The sequence below is a fragment of the Myxine glutinosa genome, chromosome 4, assembly GCF_964187855.1.
Source record: "Myxine glutinosa chromosome 4, kmMyxGlut1.1, whole genome shotgun sequence".
Lineage (NCBI taxonomy): Eukaryota > Metazoa > Chordata > Myxini > Myxiniformes > Myxinidae > Myxine > Myxine glutinosa.
In genome coordinates, this window is record NC_136264.1 from 88,927,301 (window position 1) to 88,943,921 (window position 16,621).

At 43.8% G+C, this 16,621-nt stretch overlaps 1 protein-coding gene across 5 annotated transcripts in view; it reads right to left on the reverse strand.

Moving 5' to 3' along the window:
- SLC33A1 (solute carrier family 33 member 1) overlaps nucleotides 1-16,621 on the reverse strand; it is a 95,894-nt gene that overhangs the window by 74,647 nt on the left and 4,626 nt on the right. For 3 of the 5 annotated variants that reach the window (XM_068112895.2, XM_068112894.2, XM_078776125.1), the window contains 4 exons: nucleotides 13,536-13,700; nucleotides 2,213-2,563; nucleotides 1,833-1,986; nucleotides 1,563-1,753 (listed from right to left, as the gene is read on the reverse strand). In XM_068112895.2, the coding sequence (XP_067968996.1) occupies nucleotides 1,563-1,753; nucleotides 1,833-1,986; nucleotides 2,213-2,563; nucleotides 13,536-13,700 (861 nt within the window). The remainder of the gene's footprint in view (nucleotides 1-1,562; nucleotides 1,754-1,832; nucleotides 1,987-2,212; nucleotides 2,564-13,535; nucleotides 13,701-16,621) is intronic. The other 2 variants (XM_068112896.2, XM_078776126.1) reach the window with 1 other exon arrangement.

The window sequence follows — 16,621 nt, forward strand, 5'->3', positions numbered from 1 at the left end:
TCGGGTCCCCAGCAATATACCTGGCAAGTTTCAAGTATATCGGACCGGTAGTTGTCGAGAAACAGCGGTCGCATACACACACACACACACACACACACACACACACACACACACACACACACACACACAGACAGAGATTAGTGGAATTATAGATAGATTATCTCACCTTTATCTATCAATATTGTTGAAATGAAGATCAAATAGCTGTATGTTGAAAAAGTCAAAACTTTACATGGGGTGTACTTACTTTTTCACGTGACTGTATATATATATATATATATATATATATATATATATATATATACATATATATATATACATACATATATATATATACATACATACATATATATATACACATATATATATATATATATATATATATATATATATATATATATATATATATATATATATATATATATATATATATATATCAGTTCACTGTTCAAAACACCCCTGCGGCAAAAATAATGTAAAACCAGTCCTGACAAACGACCACATATCCTCTGTGACATGGTGCATGGCAAATACAAATGCTATCAAGATGGCAAAGCCAAGGAAAGAACCCTTCCCCCAGTTACCCCATTCTCAATCAACTTCCCCACTCAACAACTCCGACGCTATCCTACTCCACTCTCCCTCGACCTCAAAGAAAGTGCAAAAATAAAAGACTCTCACCATCCCCGAAACAAAAACCTAAACGACATTAAAGTTTAAACATGTACTTAAGTTTCTGTAGGTCGGAAAGGCAATATAATCACATTTGATTTAACCCTTTTTGAATAACAACACGAAAAATAACAAACAAACTGAAAACCAATAACTGGAGAGTTCACAGAACATGATACCCCATGCAGTGTTACTTCAATTTAAATAAAATAATAATTTTAACTATCTTTAAAAAAAAAAAAATCTGAAAGTTTTGTTCTATAGAAGTAATACAGAAGCAGTCCGGGACACCATCCTTGTATACCACCCCATAAAGTACAGTATATAATTCAATTGAAATAAAATAAAGATTGCAAAAGACAAATAAATTTCAGTTGTACCACCATTTTCCGCAGTGTCAATTACATTACCTTATTTAACACGTGACATTAGTTATTCGTGCCTGTCGTATGTGTCCATTATGACGTCCTTAATATCAGCAAGTTTTACATTTGGAATGATTTTCAATTTTGGTTAATTGCCAAGCAGCCAGACATCGTAAAAAAAATTTTTTTTTTATCTCTCCTCTGTGCACGTGTGATCAGGACGGATTCTGAGCCAAAGCACAGTAAAACGAGAAACTTGTCTTCCGATTCATGCTCAAAATACAACATTCAATTTAAATAAGTTGATGCTCGATCATAAGCTGATAAGACAGACGGACAGATTAATGGACATGAATCAATTGCTTAACCACACTTTTGCTTCGTGTGAGTGGGCCAATAACCGATAACATGTTCAGTACCCCCTGCACGCATCAGACAATCAAATCCATCTCAAAGGAATGACTTTCGCTTTCCAACAAGGAAGAGAAAAAACTGGCATCCAAGTCTCAATCCTGCACCACATACTTTACAGGTGAGCATCATGAGGCAGTACAGCTGTACCGAGCGCAGTTTGAGTACACACAAGAGCTGCTGGTACGTGGCTAGCACCCCGTGGACTGCCACCTGTCCCTTCTCGAATGTCCGGGCCTCACTTTTGAAGATTGCCACGAGTGTGGTGGTGACCATAAACACAACTCCCCAGAAGTGCAGGAAATCTGAAAAGGGTTCAGGTATTAGATTGGTGACTGACACCATCGCCAAACTTGGAGAAGCATTTATATTTTACTGTCTCACCGGACAGAGTGACGATTCCAACATCCGAAGGCTCTGTGCGGAGATACTGGTTGCAGAAACTGGCAGACTCCAGCGCGAGGAACAGCACGTTGCCAAGGAAATACCCGGCTGTGTGGCCAATGGAGTTGCAGGTTGAAGCAAACCCAACGTTCTCCTGAAACAACACCAACGTCACACAGCCATTAACCCCTATGAAATTGCGGCACCAATGGCCTGCATTTCCTTTATCCAACCATTCATATTTCAAAGTTCCTTAACAACCAGCTGTTCTCGTGAAACAAAAACCCAAAGCAAAAGTGGATCATTTTATTATCGTTAGAGTATAAAAGAAACATCAAAAACATTTTTTTGTTTTTAGATCATCAAATCAGACCCCAAACCTTTGATAGCATGGTGAGCGCCCAGCCATCCACCGCTATGTCCTGCGTTGCTGCGAGCAATTCAAAGATAAAGAAAGAGGCAGTGATCGCAACCACATTTCCAGCCTCGAGTAACGCATCTATATGTCGGGCGAGAAACAGCATGAAGATTCCCAGCATATATTGTGTAGGAACGAGCCACGACTTGCGCCGGCCAAATCGGCGGCTGAAAATGGCATCGACGAGTGGTGCCCACAGGAGCTTCAGACTAAATGGCCAAAACACGAGGCTGAAGAGAGCCTGCTCGCTGTAGCTGATTCTGTGGCTCTGCAACAACAGTGGGATGCTGGTTGCCAGGCCCAGAGGAATGCCCTGAAAGTAAGTAAATAAATCAATCATACACAAAGCACAGACATGCTGATGCCAGATATTTAATACGAGCTCATACACATCGTTAGGAACATATTCAAGCATTAACAACAAAAACAACAATGCATAAACCTTTATTCAAAGAAAGATATAGGGATGATTTCACTTTAAAATTTCATGTGACCATCCATACTTTGTTCACACACTTTTTGGCATACCTTCCCTACGTCCTTTTACATTTTTAGTCCGACAATGACAGAGTTAACAAGCTCTTAAAACTATAACGATGCCCTTCCGTCAGTGGATACGTAAACAATTTATCGTTTTGAAACTAGGCTTGACGATTCATGACGTCAATGCACAATAGCTAATAGAGCCCATTTTTTCAATCCCCGTCCAAATGAAGAGATAACTAAAATATAATTACGTGAATATCATGTGGCATAATATTTTACTTACTTACTTACTTACTTACTTACACACACACACACACACACACACACACACACACACACACACACACACACACACACACACACACACACACACACACACACACACACACACACACACACACACACACACACACACACACACACACACAGTGCCCCCATATGAGCATATTGCCCTGTCCCTGTTTTTATTTTGTTCCAATCATTAAAATAATAGTCCTAGTCAATTTTTATGTAAATTGGACTCTATTTATGTGTCCCACCATTCACTTGAATATTTCCACAAAAATGGCCATAAACCGCCATTAATATAACAATATTATGGTAAATAGGCTGTCTTTAATTCCAGCACTAGTATCATTATTTTTGGTGTTTTTTTCTTGAGAGTTCAATGTGAATTGATTTACCTGTGTAAAGTTGTAAATAGAAATGCCAGGGATGAAATGTCCAGACAGTTGCCATGGAAACTGCTGCTAGATTTGGGCTATTTTTAGACATGCACAGTCTAGACATTGTCTAGACATAACAATGCAGTCACAATATGAGCTGATTGACTGATCTGCTCTGTAGCAAGTATATACATTATGCAGGAACTGATCCTGATGTAGCTGACATGTTTGCCTTTGGCCTGCCATGACACAGATGCTATTACCCAGTTGTAGATATTGACACACATTTGTGATACGTTTGTGTGCACTGCCAGAATTACTAGCAGAGAGGAAATATTATGGAGGAGGATAAATCATCACAAGATGCTGGTGTTCTTGATATCTGCTCAACTGATGAACTCCAGCATGAATCTACGCCAGGCTCGCCAGCAACTGCAGCAGGATCTAGTAGAATGAAAACAGGAAACTCTTCTGAGATATTTGCACTAGGTCAATCGATCACGGACGTTGATTGAGAAATAACTGGATCTCGCTTGCCTACAGCACTACAGGTCCTTCGGTGTCTGATATTCCATATACAGGATGGATATTCTACCAACAAAGCCAAGTGGGATTGTTCCAAGCTGGTGCTTGCAAAGATTCAGCCTTTTTATGAGAAAGCAAACGTTCCTTTGATATGTGATCGCAAAGCATGTGAAAAGATCTTGAAGCTGCACGATGAGAACTCCAAACTAAGACAAATCCCCAAAAGTCGCCGTGACATGCCAACTGTTTTGAGCAAAGTCAATGAACATGAGCAGGATCTTTCCAAAACATTCCCACTCTGGCTGCTTCATGCTGAAGAGAAAATGAAAACTCCTGAGGACATCAAATTCCTGCAGTCCATGAAGACAGATCGTATTGCTAGCTTTGGAGGTTTTGACGCTTCCCTCGCGAAACAGAAACAGAGATCAGAACAACGCAAGCTTCTGGACAGACGAAGGCAAGAAAGGGCAGAAGCTGAGATGGCGGAGTTAACTGCTACAGCAACATTTGAGAGCAGTTCTGATACTGATCCTGGTGACACCGAGGATGGAGTGGATCTCTTGCCAGGAACCTCTATGGATACACATCCGAGAAGAAAGCACAGACGAGTGGTACATTCTGGGACAGAGGCTTTCATACCTCATAACATCATGAAATCCCCCAAAATGGTTGCACTTGCTACCAGAATGAAGATGACTGCATCACAACAGGCTGCTTTCACTGAGGCATTCGTCCAGGAAGCTGGAGGGGATGTGTCCAAAGTATATACATCGTATGCTGTGGCTGATAAATCCAGACGAGAAATCGGAAAGCCAATAGCTGAAAGTTACCAGGAGAAGTGGGATGTTCTAGTTTGCTTCTCTTCACTGGGATGGCAAGCTGCTTCCCTCGCTCACAAATAAATATGAAAATGAGGAGCGGCTGACTGTGGCGGTTGGAGATGTGACAGACATCAAGGTTCTTGGTGTGCCTGCTTACAAACCTGGAACTGATAAAAAATCTGGAGAAATCATTTCAAAGCTCACATTTGATTTGCTGTGCAGTTGGAACTGCACAGACTCCATTTGCAACATGGTGTTTGATACGACCGCTAGTAACACAGGGCATGTGTCCGCAGCATGCATTCAGATACAGGAAACCCTAGAACGTCCACTTTTGTGGTCTGGTTGTCGGCATCACGTAGGAGAAGTCATTCTTACGCACGTGTTTGAGGATCTCAAGATTGAGACATCCAAGTCTCCAGATGTCATGCTGTTCACTCGTCTCAGGAAAAATTGGAACTTGGTTCCCCATGAGAGCGATCAGCCACTGCACCGAATACAGTTAGCGTCATTTCCCGAGGAAGGTAAAGATCTAATTGATGAATGGCGTGCAGAAACCTGCAACTCGTGACATCACAAGTTGACCAGAAACGGGACGACGACAAAGAATTTCTACAGCTGTGTGCAGTCTATCTCGATCCTGACTACCCTACTACAACGTTTCAGCGTCCTGGTGCCTTACACGAAGCTAGGTGGATGGCGAAATTGATCTACTGTTTGAAAATCTGCCTGTTTGAGACACAAATCCAGGATCTCCCATCTGGAACAATAACAGCCAAGCACCAGGGAAAGAAGCTCACAGAATTCGTCACCTTTGCAACACTCGTCTATTCCACTTGGTGGATGCAATGCTCCATCAGTGTAGATGCGCCCTGGAATGACCTCCTCCTGTACAAGAAGCTGCTACGGTATCAGGAACTCAACACCATAGTGGCCAGTAGCGCACTGAAGGCGTTCAGTCAACACCTGTGGTACCTTACCGGAGAGCTAATACCACTGGCACTATTCAGCAGTAACACCCCAGCTCATGAGTGTCGCCTACTTGCAGACCAACTGCTCCAAAAAAGACCTGACACACCGCGCCAGCTTCCTGAGAATCGTTTCGGAACAGGCTTCGGCAAACCAAGGTTCCCAACAGAAGTCAATCTCGGCTCAAAACCTGCTGACTGTCACCGAAGATTCATGGTTTTTCTTCCATGTTCTGAAGCTGAAAGCAGGGTTCCTGTCCCTGGATGTTTCCGAGTGGCCTGAATCAGAATTCTACAAGAATGCCTTGATCAATGTTGGAGCAATCAATGTAGTGAATGATTCAGCAGAACGAGGCGTGAAGCTGAGCTCCGACTTCTTGGCAGCTGCTCGCGGTGAAGAGCACTATCAGAATGTTCTCCAAGTTGTTGAAGAGAACATAAAGATGAGGCCCAATCTGAGAAAAAGGACAACTGAACCAGATGATAAAAGTCAGGGACAATAAAGACATTGTTGGACCAAAAGTCATAAGCAGCTGATTCATGAGTTTGTTGCCTTTCTGTTTTGTGTATGTTAGCCAAATTGGCCATTATGTTCAATTAATACATTGTTGAATACATGTGTGAACTTGTGAAGGAATATAAAATGTACTTTATATCAATATCTGAACTATGTCTGTCATGCAGTAATATTTTCTGTCGATGTTTGCTAACAAAATAAATCCCTACATGTGTCCTTTGTATGTATACCACCTATTTCTGTAAGCGTTTATTGCCGTTTATTTGTTTTTGCCAGTGAATATTCAAAGCAGTGGTGGGACACATAAATAGTTTCCAATCTTCTTGAAAGTTTGCCTGGCTTTCTTATTTTGGTATAGGAATACAATGAGACCAGGGACAGATTGATTCTATAAAAAAAATTTTTTAAAGGGGCACCGTGTGCACCCTAACACACACACACACACACACACACACACACACACACACACACACACACACACACACACACACACACACACACACACACACACACACACACACACACACCTCTCACCTGTGAATGGAGGGAATAATCAATTAGCTCTCACCTAATCAATTACCACAGGTGGCTAGATTAAATAAATAAATTGACTTCTCCCATGCTCATCGAGCTGGAGAGCGCTGCAGGAAGCAACCATGGAAGGTAAGCCCTTTGCTGTTTCAAACTCTTCCCAGAGTTCCTCCACAGTTGTAGAGACATTCACATCTATACTACAAAAGAGCCATTTGTCTGTCACTATTTTTCTCAGGGATGACTGAACAGATCTTTGTCAAACTTTCAGAGGTTAATTAGTGAGTTCCAGGGAGTGCTTGAGGCAAAAAAATGAAAAAACAATAAACAAAGTTCGATTTTTGGGGGATTAAAATTAAATAAATTTTAAAAAATTAAAGAGAAAAAATAATAATAATTCGCTCTATAGTGGCTGAGCCTTTATAGATGTGTGTAGCTTCAGGGTTCCGCTTCCGGTTTTCTCGATCGAGGTGGCAACTTTTGTTCTCTCCCAGCATCCAAAGTTGTTATTTTTCCATTCGTGTGTTTGTCAAATTTCCACTCTATTTTATCGTCGATGCATTATTGTTTGTTTTTAGTTCGTTTTGGTTTGAATTTTCTGTAACTTGCAAGAAATTAATCGTTTCTGTTTGCCCCGTGTGTGCGGCCTTGTCGCCTTGAAGCCTGAGGCTTCCCTCGTCGAAGTTTGTTCACTGAAGTTCCTTCCTTCGCCGTTTTTGCTTGGTTCTTAGATTTTTCCCTTCTCCCCCGAACTTCGCCGAACATCTACTCTTTGTCTAACGTTTTAAATCCCACCCCCCGCCCACCCCGCAAAAACACAAAAACAATGAAAACATTTATTTCCCTTTCTCTACGTGTGCTGTTGTCTCTGATCCCTTAATATATCTTCCTGGTTACTCCCTCCGGTATAATAGACCTGAGCCTCGTCATGGTGGTAGGGTTGCTATCTTTATATTAAAAAACTCACTCTCCTTGCACTGCCCTCTCTCCACCCCACCCACAGGAGTACCTCTGGCTACGGCTTCCTCTCCGCTCCCACCTTTTGTTCATATGTGTTCTGTACCATCCTCCAAGCAGTGATGACTCCATTTACATTTCGCTGTCTGACAACATGGACCAACTTCTATCAACTCATCCCAACTCTCTCTTCCTCATATGTGGTGACTTAAAGTGTCATCATGCCAGCTGGCTGGGTATGGGTTCCTCTCTCACCAGCCATGCCACCTCAGCAAAGGACTTCTGCGACTCATTGGGACTGACACAATGTCAATTTCCCGACCCGGATCTCAGTCAATATAGTATCTTCTCTTCTCGACTTGGTTATGACAAACTTCCCTGCAAATGTCTGCTGCTCTTCTTCTGCTCCAATCGGTTCCTCTGATCATGTGCTTGTTAAAGTGGACATCTCTCTGGCCATTCTCAGAGAGCCTCCTCAGCGTCGACGAGTCTGGCATTTCACTCAGGCTGAACTGCACGGTCTGCAAGCAGCCATCAATCATCTGGACTGGTCTCCCATCTCTACTGCCTCTGACATCAATTCTTCCTGGAAATTCTTCCAAAGCAAACTGCTCTCTCTCATGCACAGATTTATCCCATCTCGTCTTCAGTTGTCTTACCCTTCCTCCCATCCATGGTGCACTGAATCTTGTGGTGAGGCAGTTGCCCTGAAACAACTTGCCTTTGCCTCTTAGAAGGAAAATCCAACACAAGGCAATCTCAGTTCCTTCCACCAAGCTCAGAACAAGTGTGTGTCTACCCTCAGGAGTGCCAGGAAGCACTATCTCTCCACACTCAAGAATGAACTCTCAAACCTGTCTCCTTCCTCCAAATCCTGGTGGCGTCTGGTCAAATCCGTTTCTGGTGTTTGTTCCCCTTCAATCCCCTCCCTTACCTCAAATGGCTACACAGTTGACACCGCACGGCGCACGTGACAAAGCCAAATGCCTCAACTCTGTGTTTGCCTCAAAATATTGTGTCCCAAACCCATCTCTCTCTGTTCCCACCTTACCCAGTCGAACCCAACTGCTCCTTGGGTCTGTGTCCTTCTCTCCTGAAAAGGTGGAGAAGTTTTTGTCAAACCTCGACTCTGAATCTGCAACTGGACCAGACGGCATCAGCCCATGGGTCCTAAAAGCCTGCTCTGCCGCTCTATCTCACCCTCTCTCTGTTATTTTCACCCTCTCTTTTGCTCAAGGTCATCTGCCAGCATCTTGGAAATCAGCAAACATTACCGCTTTACACAAAAAAGGTTCAAAAACAGATCCTTGCAACTACAGACCAATCAGCCTGCTCCCAATTATCAGCAAAGTCATGGAATCCATCATTGCTTCGGATTTCAAATCCTTCCTCTTCTCCAATGGCTTGATCTCTGATCATCAATTTGGATTCAGACCAGGTCATTCTACTCTGGACATGTTGCTTCTGATGTCTCAACAATGGATGGAGGTCCTCAATGCCAAACAGGAAATCAGAGCCGTCTCCCTTGACATATCACATGCCTTCGTTACGGTCTGGCACCCAGCTCTGCTCACCAAACTCTCCTCCTATGGTATCCATGGAAATCTCCATGCATGGCTTGCGGACTTCCCGCTCTGGTCGTAGTCAACATGTGGCCCTGAATGGATTTCTCTCATCTTCCTGTTCTGGCTGGAGTTCCCCAAGGCAGTGTTCTGGGCCCTGTGCTTTTTCTGGTCTTCATCAATGATCTCTCAGACTCTCTGGTAAATCCTCTCTATCTCTTTGCTGATGACTCCACTCTCTGCCACTCCATTCCTCATCCGTCAGATCGGCAGTCTGCAGCCTCCTCACTCTCTGCAGACCTGGACAAAATCACAGACTGGTCAAACAAGTGGAACATGTCTTTCAATCCTGACAAATCTCACACTCTTACTATGTCTCTCCGAAAAGACCGACTGGAAAACCCTCCCATCTACTTTCTCAACAATCCTCTCCAAGAAGTTCTGTCGCTCAAGCTTTTGGGTCTCACTATCTGCCATGATCTTTCTTGGGAAAACCACATTTCCAAGCTGGCCTCCAAAGCCAGTCGCCGACTGGGCATCCTCCGTCGTGCGAAGTCCTTCCTTGGCACACCTGAGCTCCTCACCACATACAAGGCTTTCATCCGCAGCTCAGTGGAATACTGTTCCCCCTTCTGGGCCGGTGCTCCTGCCTCACACCTAGCTCGGCTTCACGGTTGAAACCAAAGCTTTCAGAATCATTGGAATCTCCTGCGATGAAGCTAATTCCGAGGGCCTTTCACTCACTCGCCGCAGGCAGGTTGGTTGGTGGTCTTTCTGTCTTCTACCGACTCCTCTCCGGCCTTGCACCCCCAGCTCTCTCTGTGCTCTGTCCCCCAAATATTCCTGCAGGAGGACACACAAGATCTGCCAAAAACCCTCTTCTGGTGAAACTGCCAAGATCAAGACTTTCTATTCACCTTCACTTTTTCATTCCTCTTTTCTCCCGCCTCTGGAACAAACTCCCCCACTCCCTTCAATCCCAATCCTCCCTCCAGGTCTTTAAAACAGCTGTTCACCATCATCTCTTATCTTCCCCCATCCAAAACCTTGATCTTTTCTACCCCCGCTCATTCACCCCAGATCCACTTTTTTGAAATTCCAACTTCTTTCCTGGAAGTCCTTGCAGTGTCCATATGTTTTATACCTCTCCCACCTCCCCCCAAGCCCTCTCCCTCCCACAGTTCACTCGATGTCCCTGCTCTCAAATGTTGTGTTCGTGTCCTTCCCCCTCTCCCCATCTTGTCTACCGCTCCCCTTATTTTGTGTTTTATGTGTCGGTTTGACTTTTTGTGTGATTGTTAGCTCTTTCACGAGCCTCGATCTTGTATACAAAAAAAACAAACAAAAAAAAAAGGTAATATTAAATTATCCCTGATTATTGTGTGCGCGTGTGTCATAAATATAAAATTTGCTTTGTGGGTGGGTGTTAAATTTCCTAGCCTGGCGTTAGCTTGGCAGTTGGGGTGCAGGTTTGGGATCCTAGGATCCTGAGTTTGAATCCCGGTCGATCACTGAATTAACGCCGGGGGGGGGGGGGGGGGTCATCCTTCCGAGGTCGGCAAATTGAGTACCAGCTTGCTGGGATGAATGATCCCGGTGTATACCCCGATTTAGAATAGGTGCACTGTATCCCTGCGCATTGTAAGAGGCGACTAAGTGTTGGCGTCACGAAGGGTATCCGGCCATAAAAACATTGCCTCAAACAGGGAACCATGATTGTCATGGGGCCCGCAAGGCTAACCTCTGCTCTCAATGGGAAAAATGGCCTTAAAACAATCATTCATTCATTCATTCTTTGTGGGTGGGTGTAGGGAAGTGTTTTAGGCACCCACAAAAAACAGAAAAGAATATACAAAAAAAAACAAAAAAACGATTTCTTCAAAATGCCAACAGGATAAGAACATCACCAGGCAACGCCAGGTACTCCTGCTGGTATTACACACATGAGAATCACAAATTCGCATGTTTGTACTGTATTATGTATGTACCGTGTGAATTGGGCTTCTCATTATGGAAATTGAGATTCTCATGCACATACAATATTTGAACATCTTTACAGCTGTGGAGGGACTCTGGGAAGAGTTTGAAACAGCAAAGGACTTGCCTTGTATAGCCTTTCATGGTTGCTTTAAGCAGCTTTGTTTAGCTAGACGAGCATGGGGGGAGTCGATCTATTTATTCAATCCGAACCACCGGGGTAATTGATAAGGTGAGAGCTAATTGGTTGTTCCCTCTGTTCACAGGTGCGAGATGTGGGTGGGTCCTTGTTTTACATCTACAAGTTGAGTGATTGACGTTTGCACATGGTGCATGTTTGGAAGCCTTGTTGGAAAAGAAAGCTTTATTATAAGTGATTCACTTAGTCGAGATGATGCTGAAGCCAAATATTCAGCTGATGGCAAAACTGTAATTCTGGTAACATTCTTGTCAAACCTTGTTCAATATGTCAGAGACATTGATTTGTTTTGATCATTATGTCATTTGTTTCATTATATGCAATGTCTGCTTTTCATTCAATTGGATTTATATGAGAAAATAATTAAAACAAGTCGGGAGACGACGATGGTTCACGAGCGAGCGATATTCCTTCAGAATCATTGGAATCTCCCGCGATGAAGCTATCTCTGAGGGCCTTTCACTCACTCACCGCAGGCAGGTAGGTGGTCTTTCTGTCTTCTACCGACTCCTCTCCGGCCTTGCTCCCCCAGCTCTCTCTGTGCTCTGTCCCCCAAATATTCCTACAGGTCGCACAAGATCTGCCAGCAAGCCTCTGATGGTTAAACTGCCAAAATCTCGACTCTCTGCTCACCTTCACTCCTTCATTCCTCTTTTCTCCCGCCTCTGGAACAAACTCCCACACTCCCTTCAATCCCACTCCTCCCTCCAGGTCTTTAAAACAGCTGTTCACCACCATCTCTTATCTTCCCCCATCCAAAACCTTGATCTTTTCTACCCCCGCTAATTCACCCCAGATCCACCTTGTTTGAAATTCCAACTTCTTTCCTGGAAGTCCTGGCAGTGTCCATATGTTTTATACCTCTCCCACCGCCCCCTTCCCATGCCCCCCCCCCCCAAAGCCCTCGCCCTCTCTCAGAACTCTCGATGTCTCCATGTCTCTCGGTCCCTGCTCTCAAATGTTGTGTTTGTGTCCTTCCCCCTCTCTCCCCATCTTGTCTACCGCTCCCGATGTTATATGTTTTATGTGTCGGTTTGTCTTTCTGTGTGATTAATGTTCGCTCTTTCACGAGCCTCGATCTTGTATACAAAAAAAAATAAAAAAATAAAAAAAATAATTCAATCACAAAGGATGGACTATAACCGAAACAGGCCCGGAAATGTCAAAACAAAGGTTACTGACCTTGAAATGAGATAGAAAATAATGTATAATCAGTTATGAGGTGTTAGCTACACAATACCGAAAATTTGGTTCGATTCCGACAACTTTCAAACTTTGACCTTTGTGACCTTCAAAGGTCAAAGGTCGAAGATTCTGAAATTTGTTGGAAAACTTGTATTTCATGATGTATGTGATAATATAAGATCATGTACGACATTTCACCCCATCAGGAAGCAAACAATGCAATAAAACCATCAAAAATCGACTTTTCTAAATTTCGTGACCTTGTGACCTTGACCTTGGGGCGAAAATGAAAAATCGAGCTCTGTGGGGCTAGACACATGACATTGGCCTAACCAAATACCGAAACCCCTGTCAGATTCCACCAACTCCCTCGGAGAAGATGTAGCTTGAACTCGATTATCCCCTAAAAAGACATCTTTTTCGGGCGTCGCTCCGCCCACAATGGGCGCAATACGCCCACTCTAGGCAGGACAACTAGATAATGATATCAACCTCCCACCCAAGTTTCATCAAGATCGGATGATATCATCGGGTAGTTATGCTGCGGAGACAGACAGACACACACACACCCATGACGAATATAGTGGTCACTTTGATAACTCGTGAACCAATAAATGTAGGTAGGCGATGAGCCAGCCAATTAGATTTTGGTTAAGGTCTGGATGCAGCTCCAGCCTATCAGAGGGATGCAAGACATAAACTGTTCGGCCTAGCGGAGATTGCCGATCAAGTTGTCCCCGGGCCCTCTGATAATGTCGGAGACGAGGGACAATAAAATGAGTTACGGAGCTCTGTGCTAATGAGCTACCGTCCTCCCTCTATCACATAGATCTTAGTTGAGGTGAGATTTCTATACAAAATAACGTTTTAAAAAGTGAAGTATGTACGGTACCTGCAAAACGTAAAGGAGGATGAGCAAAGAAATGCTTTTGCAGTCTCCATATCGGCCTTTTCCAGCTTGCTTCGGTGAACCACATTGAGGGATGTCATCCAATTCATTGTAGCACAAATTGTTCAAGTGTTTAAACTCAAAGCCATCAACATGCGAGACCTGGCTCTGCAAAAACAAAAAGTGGAAGGACATTATGATGATACATCCATTGGGTAAGAAAAAAAATGATTGTACTTGAAAAGGGTCATGATTCACAGAATAGGAGCAACAACCAACTATTTTAAGTCTCACACAAAGGCAAGGCTCAGGTCTGACGTTTCAACCAATGAGTGCAGCCTTCGTCACAGGACTGAAACACAAACCACGTGATCATGGTCATTATAGCCTCCCAGCGATAATTGTTGGGGTAAGTGATATGACCGAATAGATAATGAGACCATTAAGTGACCATTTCAACATCGCCTCCTGATGGTTACAATCTACCTCTGCGGGTGTGGTGTAACGGAGCACCCCTAGGGCCCAAACTATCGGCGTTTTTTATACAATTATGGTTCAAGAACGAATGATGCTCGAAACGTTTTCCTTGTCTGTGTGTCCCTCAATATCTCACATACAGAATACACTTTGGAATAGGAGATGGTCTTCTCTGTGGTCCAGTTCCCCTCTTATGCCTCTTCTGTTCATCTGCAGTTGACTTTGTGCTGTTCTTTGAGCACATGGCATCCCTTCAGCTTGTTACTGGCCTGACAGGATGGCCTAGAAACTGGGCTGACAGGATGGCCTAGACTAGAGGTACGCACACTCGCCTCCAAGCCGTCAAGCCTGGGATTGAACCCTGACCCAGTTATAAACTGTCATCCCGGTTTCACGGGCAGGGCGATCGATAAATGTGTGCCATCCCTCAGATGGACGTTAAATGGGTGTCCCGTCTGCTCGCCTTCGTTGGTGGATGTTGAAGATCCCATGATGTCCTTTGCGAAGAGTCGGCCATCTATTACTGGCACTATGACCAAATTCCAAATGCCTTCTCGAAGCAGTAGAGGGCATTGCATCAGCTGTGCCCTCAGCTGATGTCAAGGCTACCCCGTTGTCTTGCGGTGCATACAAATGAAAGAAGCTTGTTACTTTCATTCAGAGAGAGCTCTGTATCACAGTAGGATTGAGATGTTCCTCACCAGAGAAGGCACAGACTTTGTTTTGGCAAACACTATGGATGCTCGGTGTGGCCACACAGACAAAGACTCTGCCTTGGATGGGTCTGTCTTCTTTATTACCTATGCCACCGAAGGTGGATGGAGGTTATGTTTTCACCCCTGTCTGTCTGTCTGTTAACAAGATATCTCAAAAAGTTGTGAACAGATTCGGACAAAATTTAGCGGAGATCATGATCATGGAACCAATCATGGTTCCCTGTTTGAGGCAATGTTTTTATGGCCGGATGCCCTTCCTGACGCCAACCCTTACCTGCATGTGTGAATTTTCTCGACGATAATTATTTAATTCTTAAGCGATTCGTCACCATTGAGAGATCGGGCGAAAAGCGATATATAACACGATATTTAAAAAAAGCTGTGGACGAGTTATGACTAAACTTGGGGGATGAGGTGACACACTGGTGTTGATTAGATTTTGGTTCAGGTCCGAATCCAGATCCGGCCTATGAGTGGGGATACAAAACAAACTGTTCAGCCTGGCGGAGGTATGCTCTCTACCGAGTGCCCTTCTAGTTGTCCTTCTTTAACTGTTTATCATCATTTGGTTATAACCACCTATATGACTTTCACAAAGGGGCCTGTCTTGCCTGCGTGTCATGCGTCACCAATGGCATTCTGGGGAACTGTGTCAAAAAGGTAAATGCCCACAGGTCTGCACACACCTGCTCGCTGGTGGGAAAGGAAGCGTACAACCCAAATACCCAACAACCTAACCCCCCCAATATGTGAGGTCCTACTGAGACTAACTCGGGTCACTTGAGTCAAAGTCCTGTGTTTACCATTACATCATGGATTTGACTCACCGTCGATTGAGAGTGGGTTTATCCCATCTAGATTTTAACATTATTAAAGAGCAAACGTATATGGTTATGTATGTATGTATGCATGTATGTATGTACACTTGTGACCAAATCGTCTTCGTCCATAGAACACCCATAGAACCAAAAAGACACCCATAGAACCAAAACGACACCCATAAAACCAAAACGACACCCATAAAACCAAAACGACACCCAAAGAACCAAAAAGACACCCAAAGAACCAAAAAGACACCCAAAGAACCAAAAAGACACCCAAAGAACCAAAAAGACACCCAAAGAACCAAAAAGACACCCAAAGAACCAAAAAGACACCCAAATAACCAAAAAGACACCCAAAGAACCAAAAAGACACCCAAAGAACCAAAAAGACACCCAAAGAACCAAAAAGACACCCAAAGAACCAAAAAGACACCCAAAGAACCAAAAAGACACCCAAAGAACCAAAAAGACACCCAAAGAACCAAAAAGACACCCAAAGAACCAAAAAGACACCCAAAGAACCAAAAAGACACCCAAAGAACCAAAAAGACACCCAAAGAACCAAAGAGACACCCAAAGAACCAAAAAGGCACCCAAAGAACCAAAAAGGCACCCAAAGAACCAAAAAGGCACCCAAAGAACCAAAAAGGCACCCAAAGAACCAAAAAGACACCCAAAGAACCAAAAAGACACCCAAAGAACCAAAAAGACACCCAAAGAACCAAAAAGACACCCAAAGAACCAAAAAGACACCCAAAGAACCAAAAAGACACCCAAAGAACCAAAAAGACACCCAAAGAACCAAAAAGACACCCAAAGAACCAAAAAGACACCCAAAGAACCAAAAAGGCACCCAAAGAACCAAAAAGGCACCCAAAGAACCAAAAAGGCACCCAAAGAACCAAAAAGGCACCCAAAGAACCAAAAAGGCACCCAAAGAACCAAAAAGGCACCCAAAGAACCAAAAAGGCACCCAAAGAACCAAAAAGGCACCCAAAGAACCAAAAAGGCACCCAAAGAACCAAAAAGGCACCCAAAGAACCAAAAAGGCACCCAAAGAACCAAAAAGGCA